General features: G+C 44.6%; 1 protein-coding gene across 1 annotated transcript in view; it reads left to right on the forward strand.

The window, feature by feature from the left end:
* Tcf7l1 (transcription factor 7 like 1) overlaps nt 1-12,046 on the forward strand; it is a 174,926-nt gene that overhangs the window by 146,421 nt on the left and 16,459 nt on the right. The window contains exon 4 of the mRNA XM_042690481.1: nt 5,649-5,732. Within this exon, the coding sequence (XP_042546415.1) occupies nt 5,649-5,732 (84 nt within the window). The remainder of the gene's footprint in view (nt 1-5,648; nt 5,733-12,046) is intronic.

The following is a 12,046-nucleotide window of genomic DNA, read 5'->3' on the forward strand; positions in this document are numbered from 1 at the left end:
ACAACCACCACTTCTGGCTTTTTCTGTTTATGTGGTACAGAGGAATCGAACCCAGGGCTTCATGCATGCTAGGCAAGCACTCTACCACTAAGGCACATTCCCAGACCTGTAATATAATTCTTTTTTTTTTTTTGGTCCAGACATGGGGCCTAAACTCTGGACCTGGGCACTGTCCCTCAGCTCTTCAGCTCAAGGCTAGCGCTCTACCACTTGAGCCACAGTGCCACTTCCAGCTTTTATTCTTTTTGCTTATGTGGTGCTGAGGAATCAATCCAGGGCCTTATGCATGCAAGGCAAGTGCTCTACCACTGAGCCACCTTCCCAGCCCCTGTAATATAATTCTTTACATTAACAATTGCCTTTAAAAGGAAGAGGAGAGCATTTTGAGAGCTCAGTGCCATGGCACTGTGGTAACAACCATCTGCCTGTGGGGTTTGAGTTTGGATCCTTTTCCCTTAGAGGGAAGTTTGAGAAACTCTTTTGCTTCTTTGCTTGAGGGGGCACTGGCTTTAGATCTCTAGAGTTTAGATCTCCCCATTTACCACTGGGGACCAGACAGGCAAGAAGGACTGGCCACCTAAAATGAGGACATACATTTTCTGCTACTAAAGCACAGAAACTGGAAATCTGGGGAAAGATGTCTTTCTCTCCAGGTCTTGTGGCAGGAGGAGAGCTTTGGGGCTGGGGTTTTCTCACTGGGAGATCACTTGTGTCCATGCTTCCCACTGTAAGTATGTCTCTTTTTGTTGTTGTTTTCCCATGCTCAGGCCCTGCTTCTAGAGTTTTCTCTGAAACAATGTCTACCCGGAACACTCACGCGTCTGGCTGGAGCAAGGGGCTCTGTCTACCTTCTGGGAGCCAAAGGGTTAATCTCCATAGCTCATTGGCAGTTCTGCCTCTGTACAGGGCATGCTGGGATTTCCTCCCAGCTGTTTTACATCATGAAGATTTGTGTGTTGGGGAAATTCCAGGGCACAGCTGCAATTAATCTGCTGTTCAGTTTCCAAGCAGAGCAGGGATCGTGTAGGATGATTCTCTGGCTCCTTGCAGGAAAGAGGGCTCTACTCTCTACTGACAGCATCCCTCAGAGGCACCCTTTCCCAAGCCTGCCTGAGTCAAGTGGAACCAGCCCACCTGGCCAAGTGCTCAGTTTATTCAGCAAGGAGCCCAAGAGCTGAAAGTGACCCAGAACATTAGGAAAAAGGAGCAGAAGATGACATTGATAGCAACACTCAATACAGATGTCACAAGAACAACAAAGGCTTTTGCACCCTTATCTAGGATTGCAGAACTAAAATTTTTTAAGCTCTGGGCACTGGTGGCTCACACCTATAATCCTAGCTACTCAGGAGGCTTAGATCTGAGGATCTCAATTCAAAGCCAACCCAGGCAGTATAGTTTGTGGGACTCTCCTAACCAGAAAGCCACAAGTGGAGCTATGGCACAAGTGGTAGAATACTAGCCTTAAAGGGGTACAAGGGAGAAGCTCAAGGGAAGCAGTCCAGGCCCTGAGTTCAAGCCCTAGTACTAGCACTAAAAAATTAAAAAAACTAAAGCATTCTGACTGGCCTTCCACAATATAGCTTAAGAAAAAACCACACAGTCTAAAAGGGTTCTCTTGTGGAATGCGAAAGTGCTCTAGTATAAAAATCCATTACTGTGCATCCATCTCATGAATGAGTCTAACAAGAGAAACCACATGACCATTTTGGTGTACTGAGAGAATTCAACAACCATTCCAGTGAAAACAATGTGAAAATAAGAATAGAATCATAGTCATCCTTTCTTAACAAGGTAAAGACATGCTCTAAACCACAGCCTTATTCCACTTAACTGTGAATCACAATAGGAGAAACCCAGTCTCTCCTCCCCCAAGAGAAAAAAATATCTCCCAGATTCATTTTGATTGGGAACCTACATATTTGTCTTGTCTTGTACTAACAAGGCATGATGGCATATTAAATAGCAAATGTCCATCAACAGTGCTCACACCTCCCAATATGGTTTGGTTTTCTTCTATTTCTGAATATCAGAAGAGTCCTTTGGCCAGGACTCCCACCAGTTATCCTAACTCCTTAGGAAGCTGAAATCTGAGGATGGCAGTTTAAACCAGCCTAGGCAAAAAAAAAAAAAAGTCTGAGATTCTTGTTCCTAATTAACCATCACAAAAACAAAACGTTGGAGGTGTGACTCTAAACTCTCCAGAAGTGGTAGCTACTGCCGTTGCATTCCTATCAGTTGCAGTGATGACACATAGGGCCAGAGTTGTTGTTTTTGTTGGTTGTGGGGCTTGAACTCTGGGCCTGGGTACTGCTCAAGGCAAGCACACTACCACTTAAGCCACAGCGCCACTTCCAGCTTTCTGGTGGTTTATTGGAAATAAGAGTTTCGTGGACTTCCCTGCCCGAGCTGGCTTTGAACCATGATCCTCAGATATCAGCCTTCTGAGTAAGTAGGATTACAGGCGTGAGCCACCGGTGCCCAGCCTTAGACTTTTATTAGTAAAGTGGGCATCCCAGAAGGGAGGCAGTTGGATGGTGCTATGTACAAATCCTCATTGGACCAGCCATGATATCCTGGTCAGGAGCTGAGCCTTAAGTTGCCAGTTGAATAGAGCCCAGATGAAGCTAGGAGAAAACAACATTTTTAATTTACTCACATTCTATTATCAAGCAAAGCATCTATGTTCAGCCACGTGCCATTTAATCCCCGGAGACACACTCCACCCATCAGTGATTACCCCTAGGGTGATCATGGGGCTGGCCTCACCTGAGAAACTACTGCCAAGAAAAGCTTGATTTCCACTGCATGTTGGACTAGGCCTGACCTGGGAACTCAGAACTGCCCAACTACCTCTGAGTTCCTGGTACCCCAGTGACAAAGAACTTCATGGCTCCTGTTGCCCTGATTCATGATCTTGGGAATTTCTTAGGACTTGGAGTTGCCATCCAGAGGCATTTTGACCATTCAGGGGCTCAGTTGCAGTCCATCTCATCTTGCTTTAAAATCTTTTACTTTTAGATGGGAGCCAGTGGCTCACACCTGTAATCCTGGCTACTCAGGAGGCTGAGATCTAAGAATCATGGTTCAAAGCCAGCCTGGGCAGGAAAGTCCCATGAGATTCTTGTCTCCAATTAACCACCAGAAAACTGGAAGTGGTGCTGTGGCTCAAATGGTGGAGCTCTAGCTTTGAGCTGAAGAGCACAGGGACCACACCCAAGCCCAGAGTTCAAGCTCCAGAACTAACCAAAAAACCCAAAAAACAAAAAACTTTTGCCAGTCCTGGGGCTTAAACTCTGGGCCTGGGTGCTGTCCCTCACTTCTTCAGCTCAAGGCTAGCACTCTACCACTTGAGCCACAGCACCACTTCCAGCTTTTTCTGTTTATGTGGTGCTGAGGACTTGAACCCAGGGCCTCATGCATGCAAGGCAAGCACTCTACCACTGAGCCACCTTCCCAGCCCCTAGTGCAGTGTTTTGTTATGTTTTGCTTTGTTTTTCTGTGGTCGTGGGGCTTGAACTCTGGACCTGGGAACTGTCCCTCAGCTCTTCAGCTCAAGGCAAGCATTCTACCACTTGAGCCACAGTACCACTTCCAGTTTTCTGGTGGTTTATTGGAGATAAAAGTCTCACAGACTTTCCTTCCCCCAGCTGGCTTTGAACTGTGATCCTCAGATCTCAGCCTCCTGAGTAACTAGGATTACAGGCATGAGCCACCAGCATCCATCTTATACTGCAGTGTTTTAAACAAAGGTTACAGTTGTTCTAGAATTCAGTGGGGAAACCTTTTTTTCTGCTAAGGGCCTTTGGATAATAATTCCATCATCTTCAAGCTATGCAGAATTGGCAACATAGGCACGCAGGCTGAGGAACGGTCACTGAAAAGCATCTATGTCTGTCCTATCACATACTAGATGATTTCAAGTGCCTTTTATGCCCCGCAGGCCAAATGTTCCTCCCCTCTCTTCTTCATGTTTGGTGCCCACATATAAGTTCTAGCCATCTGCAGAATCTCTACAGAAGAACATTGATATCTGCATATCCATATAGCCTCTGGTGGGCCAAATAGTCAAAGAATGGGAAAACCCATCTGAGCAAAGGAAATACTGCGGTCTGGTGGTATGCATAAAGATCCTGTTATAAAGAAGCTCAACATATAGGCTGCCTCACAGCTGGTGCTCTACCACTTGAGCCACACTGCCACTTCTGTTTTTTTGTTGGTTATTTGATAAGAGATAGGAGTCTCCTGGATTAGTCTGCCTGGGCTGGCTTCAAACTGAGATCTTCAGATCTCAGCCTCCTGAGTAGATAGACATAATAGATAGACATGAGCCACTGGTGCTCTGCTATGATTTTTAAAATTTCTTCCCTGAAATTGAATTAGCAAAACAAGTGAAGAGTCAGGGTCTTCATTCTGTATCTCTCTGAAACTTCCTGGAGCTGTCATTTCCTATAGCACTCTAGTTCTCAAAGTAGTCTCAAGAAGTTTCCACAGAGAAGCTTGCCTTGCTGGTCGGCTGCCCAGAAGCATCCCATCAGTGTTGCCACTGGGACAACATGTGTGTTTTGGCTCCTGGCAAAAACTAATGGTTTGCTTATGGACACAATAGCTGCCATTTATCAAAAGTCTCCCACATGCCAGGTACTGTGTTCCATACCTGGCATTGCCCTCTGCTCCTTCTAACAACTAGTAAAGGCAGTAATAACAGCTTGCCTTCCTGTTGACAATAGACTCCAAGTGGTACGTCTCTTGTCCTATATCACACGGCCCACCTTGGCTGAGTGAGACCTGATCCCATGGATGCTGGACTCAGCCCAGGTGGGCCCTTCCCAGGCTCCTAACGTGTCCACACTCTTGCCAAGACCACAAGATTTTTCCATTAATGTGTGCGTGTTCACGCATTGGTGAGTGCAGAAGAGATCTGCCATTGGAGTAGTTTTTTGCACTGACCCATAACAGAAGATGGGGTGCTAGGCAGTATTATCCAAGATGGGAGGGCTGGAGGCTTGGCTCAGGTGGTAGAGCACTAGCCAATGAGTAAAAGCAAATGTCAGATACTGAGATCAAGTCCCAGCCTTGAAGGAAAAAAAGGATCAGAAGCTTCATAATAAAGATCAGCATCCTTGAAAGTAAGTCGGTAATTAATTACCCATGAATACATCATACTGAAGGTTTTAATTCCTTTGTTCTCTAGATAGTCTTATAGAAATTGTATCTTGGAGAGCACTGTGTGATGCTATAGGAGATGGAAATGGACCAAGACAGGTCTGTCATCTGGGAACCTCTGATTCTTGCCAATCCTGCTCATTGTGTGACTGGAGCAGAGGATTTGAGCCTTAGTGATCGGTTCTTATGGTCTGATCACTTGTGCTGGACTAAATCAGCTCTCTTCCTCACTTCAAAGTCCCATTTTGTTGTGTTTTCTCCTCCCAGCAATGACAGAGGAGATGCTTGTGGTAGGGTAACTACATGTGTGTGCTGTATGCTGCTAGAGTTATTGAAGTTGACCCTGCTGGAAATGGTAATGGCTGTAACAGCACGCCTCCCTGTGACACCCATGACTTCACTACAGAGCTTTTCTCTGCTCACTTTCGATCCTGTGAGGCTGCATCTCACCCATTGCTTTGTGTTTTCTGTCCCCTGTGCAGTACCTGCAGATGAAATGGCCCCTCCTTGATGTCCCCTCCAGTGCCACAGTCAAAGACACGAGATCACCATCTCCAGCACACTTGGTAAGTCTGTTTCACCTACAACATCCTTCTAGCTGGCTTGTCCCTACTTCTGCCTCCTCTCCACTTTCCACTAGCTGCTGGGGTCTGGCAGTGCTCCTCTAGTATGCGGGAACAATCAGTTAGCAGTGACATTGTGTCTTACATACTCTGCACACACATGTACACCTCTTGTCTCTCAGCCAAAGGCGCACACACACTTGATTAGAAACATATGATCCTGACCATTAACCTTGGTCCTTTATGGACACCTACCTCAAGTCCTTTGTACCTGACCTCTGGATCCTGTGCCCCAGTTCACACAGGCACAGGGTCTTTTCCGTCATATTAGAGCTCATTCAGAATCAACTACTCTTTTGTCTCATGGCTGCCAGGCCACAGTTGAAGAGACTTCCCTAAACCAGCTGTTAGAGGGAAGAATCCATTAAAACATGTGCCAGCAAAAAGTCCAGGGGCTCTTTTGCCAAACCCACTGACCATAGTGGCCTGCAAATGAAGGACCTGGGGCTCTGGGGAGGCAGGTACAAGAAGATCTGAGTGGGTTTTCTCACCTCCTCAGGACTTGCAGAGGACTGGAATCCAAAGGAGATGAGACCAGTCCTTGAAACTTAGCCTTGCATTCCATCTTTCTGGACTGTGGAGGTTTAAACCAGTGCCTGCCCTCTACTTACCCACTCACCTCACAAAGCTTTCCAGTGTTCATTCTCTGCGCAGTGACTCAAAAGAGGGTGCAGTTAGAGGACCCACAGCTGCCTCAACCTGTCTTGCTTTATAGACAAGGAAAACTCGGACTTCTTCATTGCCACCAAAGAGATTGTTGCAACTTTATTACGGAAATATTCAAGGATCTATAAAGTAGAGCACATTACATAATGAGCCCTGTTTTCCTTCACCCACACTCCCCACCTCCCACCACATTGTATTTTAAAGCAAATCCCAGACCTATTATTTCCTCTCAGGACATCTTAAGATATTCTGATACTCTTGCTAACTAAAAGCTTAGAGTCCAGTTGAGGGGACAGAGGATCTAACGTTGAATATAAATAGTGGTGCAGTGGAGCGTGTATCATTTCCAGCCACCATGGGGTCAGCTTCCATGGGCAGAGAGATGGTTTGCAACACGATGGATGTCAAGTGTAGCTCTCAAATGACTGTGATAGTCAACCTCCAGGAAGGCAGGCAGGCAAGGATGGCTGGGTAAAAGAAGTGAGTGGTCAGATTAGCCATCTAGAAAAGGGTGCCACAGGACACACAAACTTCTGGCGGCACATTCTGTGGCTGGTCAGAAGGGCATGGGCAGCCCATTGGACAAGCATGCTAACGTGGTGGCACTAGTTCCCAGTGTCCTGACAGGTACAAGTTACAGGTGCCCTCTAGTGGTCAGAGTCAGCTACCGTGGAAGATATCCATTGGGCATCTACACCACCACAAACCTGGCTTGTCCCCTTGCAGCCAGCCACCTTTCTCTAACTTTCTCCCATCCCTGCTCCCCCTTACCTGTCTGTGCCATTCCTTAGTCCCAGGAGCAGAACTAAGTATGTTAGGGCCTAGCCTACTGTCCCATTTCTATTCACAAACTGTCTTTTTTTTTTTTCCTGGCTGCTTTTAGAGAAGGTGATTTCCCTTTAAAAACTTATCCCTAACTCTAAATTTCCCATCTGTCCTGTAGCACAAAGCACTCCATGTCTGAGAAGCCTGTTTCCAGTCTTCATCCTGTGAACACCTCCCTACTTCTCTTCTAAAATCTACTACCCAGGGCTGGGAAGGTGGCTCAGTGGTAGAGCGCTTGCCTTGCATGCCTGAGGCCCTGGGTTTGATTCCTCAGCACCACATAAGCAAAAAGAAAAAAGCCGGAAGTGGCGCTGTGGCTCAAGTGGTAGAGCTCTAGCCTTGAGCTGAAGAGCTGAGGGACAGCGCCCAGGCCCAGAGTTCAGGCCCCACGACCGGACCCCAAAAAAAAAAAAAAATAAAATAAAATAAAATAAAATCTACTACCCAGATTCTCACACGTCCTTGCAGTGACAGCCCGAGCTCAGTTCTCTAACTGCTATTCAATAACTATGCTCAGTCAACACAAGTGACGTCTGACAATATTCACTACTCTCTGCTTCTGTGGCTGGCTCCGAGATACACTATAAACATACAGTTTCCATCCTCATCTTTTCTAAGCTTTTGTTTTCTTTCTAGACTCTTTTCCTCAGACCTGCTCCTTGTCACTTACTTTCTTGGTGTGACAGAAAAATATGTGAAGTTCCTAAACTCTCAAGAAGGTTCTGTGGTCCCACTTGAAACTGCCAAACATCCACAGATGTGATCTGCAAGTAATAATACAGCACTGTGGCAGAGCCAGAGGTGTCTCACTTTGTCTGAGAGCAGACAAGTATGAACTGTTGATACACATTGCATTATACGTAGCAAAATGGACAATTTTCTGGGAAATTACATATTCTCATACGCTTTATTCTATATGGCAAAGCAGAAACAGACTTCAAAACTTGAGTGACACTTGGAGGTGTGGGATAGGGAGGACAAAAAATGTGAATGTGAGATTGTTCAGATTGGGAGAAGACCTCTATTTTCCATTTTAGAGTCGAGCAGTTCATTCCAACTCTTGCCAGGACTATACATGTAGGCTGAAGATCTGCGATGCCTGAAGAGGAGGGTGTTTGTGTCGGAGGTTATAAAACGCAGCAAGTTTGAAACCGAGATTCTACTTCCTTCTCTTTGTAAGGCTTCAGGGAAATGACCTCATCTATATTGTCCTCAGTTTCCTCATCTATTAAATGGGGATTAGAGGAAGGCTGACGTCATAGGCTTGTGCAGAAATGAGCTGATATGTTGTAATTAGTGTAGCATTGTACCTAGCACAAAGTAACTCACTTCTCCCATCCCAACACCATCGCTGTGGCTGCCATTGCTATTATTAAGAAATTAGAAAGGGAATGAACAATTAAAATCCTGTTTAATTAGCAAAACTTAAGAGGTAACTGAGAGCCCAAATTAGGTGCCAGAACAAATGGACAGACTGCAAAGGTAATAGAGATAATGAGGCCATACAATTTAACATCTAATCCCCCAAGGATAGGATTTAATTGGTCTGGGGTAGGGCTCTCCAGAGGATTCTAAGGGGGCAGCCAAGTTGAGATTCACTGCTGAAATTTGTAAATCACAAATTGGAAGCAAAGCACAGGAAGGAGATGAAGACAGTCCAGTTTACAGGAGGCAAGTTTCCCTCTAAGGTAGAGGGAAGGTTTTTAGGAGTCATCAAAGATTAGACATTGGCTTTCTTAGTAGAGAAATTAAAATACTATCCAAGCCAGGGACTAGCGACCCAACTCCTGTAATCCTAACTATTGGGGAAGCTGAAATCCGAGGATCTGGGCTCTAAAGCCAATCTAACTACTAGAGTCCATGAGTCTCTTATCTCCAGTTAGCCAGCAAAAAGCTAGAAGTGGGGGTACAGCTTAAGTAGTAGAGGGTCAGCTTGAGGAGAAAGGCTAAGGGACAGACACCTAGACCCTAAATTTAAGTCCTAGTATCAGCATGCATACATCTACACACACACACACACACACACACACAAATATTTTAAGAAGAGGCTTACCCTGGGAGTAGAGCAAATGAAGAAAAGAGCTTGCATACTTGCAGAGATTTAGTGAGTCATTTGGAAGCTGTCTGTTAAGGAAATGTGTATAAACAAGTCATAACCAGGCCAGGCTGAGGGTGGAGTGAAACATAGCCACATTTTGATGCCTATAAAGCAAGTTTTAAAACCCGATTACAAAAATATTTCATATTATTGTAATGCAGTGCTTGAGGATTTTTGTCCAGACTCTGGACAAAGCATGGCCCCGTGGGCCTGGGCCATGTGTCCCCTGTACCCCCTACAGGGAGTGCTGTGTCTAGCCATACAAAACAAAAACACACTTCCACATCTGTCTTTTTCACATTTATCTGCCCTGCATCTATTATAATAATGCCACGGGAGAATGTGTTAAATGCATAGAAGAATAAAAGCTTTGGTAAAAGATCAATACTCCCGGGGCTGGGAAGGTGGCTCAGTGGTAGAGCGCTTGCCTTGCATGCATGAGGCCCTGGGTTTGATTCCTCAGCACTACATAAGCAAAAAAAAAAAGCCCGAAGTGGCACTGTGGCTCAAGTGGTAGAGCGCTAGCCTTGAGCTGAAGAGCTAAGGGACAGCGCCCAGGCCCAGAGTTCAGGCCCCACAACCGGATCCCCAAAAAAAATAAACCAAAAAACAAAAGATCAATACTCCTTTATTTACTCCAAGTTTATTCTTTTCATTGAGAATTTTTAAAATTAAACAATAGGCAGCCAGGCACTGGTGGCTCATGTCTGTAATCCTAGTTATTCAGGAGGCTGAAATCTGAGGATGGCAGTTTGAAGCCAGCTTAGGCAGTAAAGTCTGTGAAACTGTTGTCTCCAGTAAACTATTCAGAAAACGCTGGAAGTGGCACTGTGGCTCAAGTGTTAGAGTGCTAGTCTTGAACAAAAAAAGTTCAGGGATAGCGCCTAGGCCCTGAGTTCAAGCCCCAGGACTGGCACAAAAATAAATTAAATCAATAAATATAGGTAAGCATGCTGGATCATGTTTGTAATTCTAGCTACTAAGGAGGCTGAGATTAGAGACCCTATCTTAACCAATTAAAAAAAAAATAGGATGCCTAAATGGGGAGATTATTATTACTACCAACCCTAGGCTGAAAATGAGACTCTATTTAAAAAAATAATAAGTAAAAAAGGATGGGGACATGATTGGAGACCAAGCAGTTGCCTTGCAAGTACAAAGCTCCCAAGTTCAAACCTCACTACCACATGCGTATGCGTGCATGTAAAGGTGTGTGTGTGTCTGTCTGTGTCTGCGTGTAGCACCATAAGGGTATTAAGGGAATTAAATTTGAGATTTAAGAACGTGCCTCACAATTTTGACAGATGTAAATAATATTAGGTAACAGAAGTTCTGGGGGCTGGGAAGGTGGCTCAGTGGTAGAGCGTTTGCCTTGCATGCATGAGGCCCTGGGTTCGATTCCTCAGTACCACATAAGCCAAAAAAAAAAAAAAAGTTCTGATTTTCTTTTTTACAAAAGCCATAATAAATTAGTAATGCGAGAGAGAGAAAAAAAGAAAGTGGCTCACAGATTCATAGATGCAATTGGAAAATCTGTAGAATAGTCTGGTAGCCTGGAGAAAAGTGTGATGTTTTTAAAATACAAAGAACAAACCAAAATCTACAGAAAATATCAATTAGGCCTAGGTGGCAAACTTTTATACTTTTCTGTTTTAACAACAAAAAAAATTTTTTTTGCAGACTTCATGTGTTACGAAGTCAGGGGTTTGGATTTGTTTTGTTTTGTTTTTTTGTGATGGGGGCAGGTTTTTTTTCCTTGTAACAATTCAGTGACAAGCACTTCTTTTCCACTCTGTGGCTCCTTTAAGTTAGGGATGAGGGTCAAGTTTTCTTCACGTGGCTCCCATGCCTGATACATGTGGTCCCTATGTGTATACACTGCTCATGATCTATGCCAGATGTATAAGAAGGAAAGCACATCTACTGACTGGTTGGCTGATTGATTTTTACTATGAGGATTGAAACCTGGGCCTCAACCATGCTAGACCCCCTATGCTTGCTTAATCTCCTGTCAGGAAAGCATGTTTAAAAGTTTCCTCTGGCCGGGCGCTGGTGGCTCACACCTGTAATCCTAGCTATTCATGAGGCTGAGCTTGGACAATGGCAGTTCAAAGCTAGCCAGGCAGGAAAATCCAGAGATTCTTATCTCCAGTTAACCAACAGAAAACCAGAAGTGGCACTGTGGCTCAAGTGGTAAAGTACTAACCTTGAGCAAAAAAAGCTCAGGGACAAAGCCCAGACCCTGAGTTCAAGCCCCATGGATGACCAAAAAAAATGGTTTTTCTCAATTTGTGTTGGCTCTTAATCCATTGGTCCAAGCATGTCATAGAGGTAAGGCTATTATCAGTGGGGCAAGAGAATGAAAGATTGTAAATAATAAAAACTTACATATGTGACCCAAATTATTGATCTTCTCTAGCATTTAGAAAATATTGCAGAACATACTCTAAAAAGAAAGGAATTATTATTGCATGTGAATTCTGTCCAGTTTTGTCATTTTTTGACATCTTTGGAGGGATCAAGATTAGAATTTTTGCCAGGCACAACTGGCTCATGCCTATGAATCCTAGCTATTCAGGAGGCTGAGAGCTGAGGATCATGGTTTGAAACCAACCCAGGCAGGAAAGTTCATGAGACCCTTTAAAAATTTATTTATTTATTTATTTGG

Source organism: Dipodomys spectabilis, unplaced genomic scaffold, assembly GCF_019054845.1.
Source record: "Dipodomys spectabilis isolate Male_0828 unplaced genomic scaffold, ASM1905484v1 ptg000137l, whole genome shotgun sequence".
Classification (NCBI taxonomy): Eukaryota; Metazoa; Chordata; class Mammalia; order Rodentia; family Heteromyidae; genus Dipodomys; species Dipodomys spectabilis.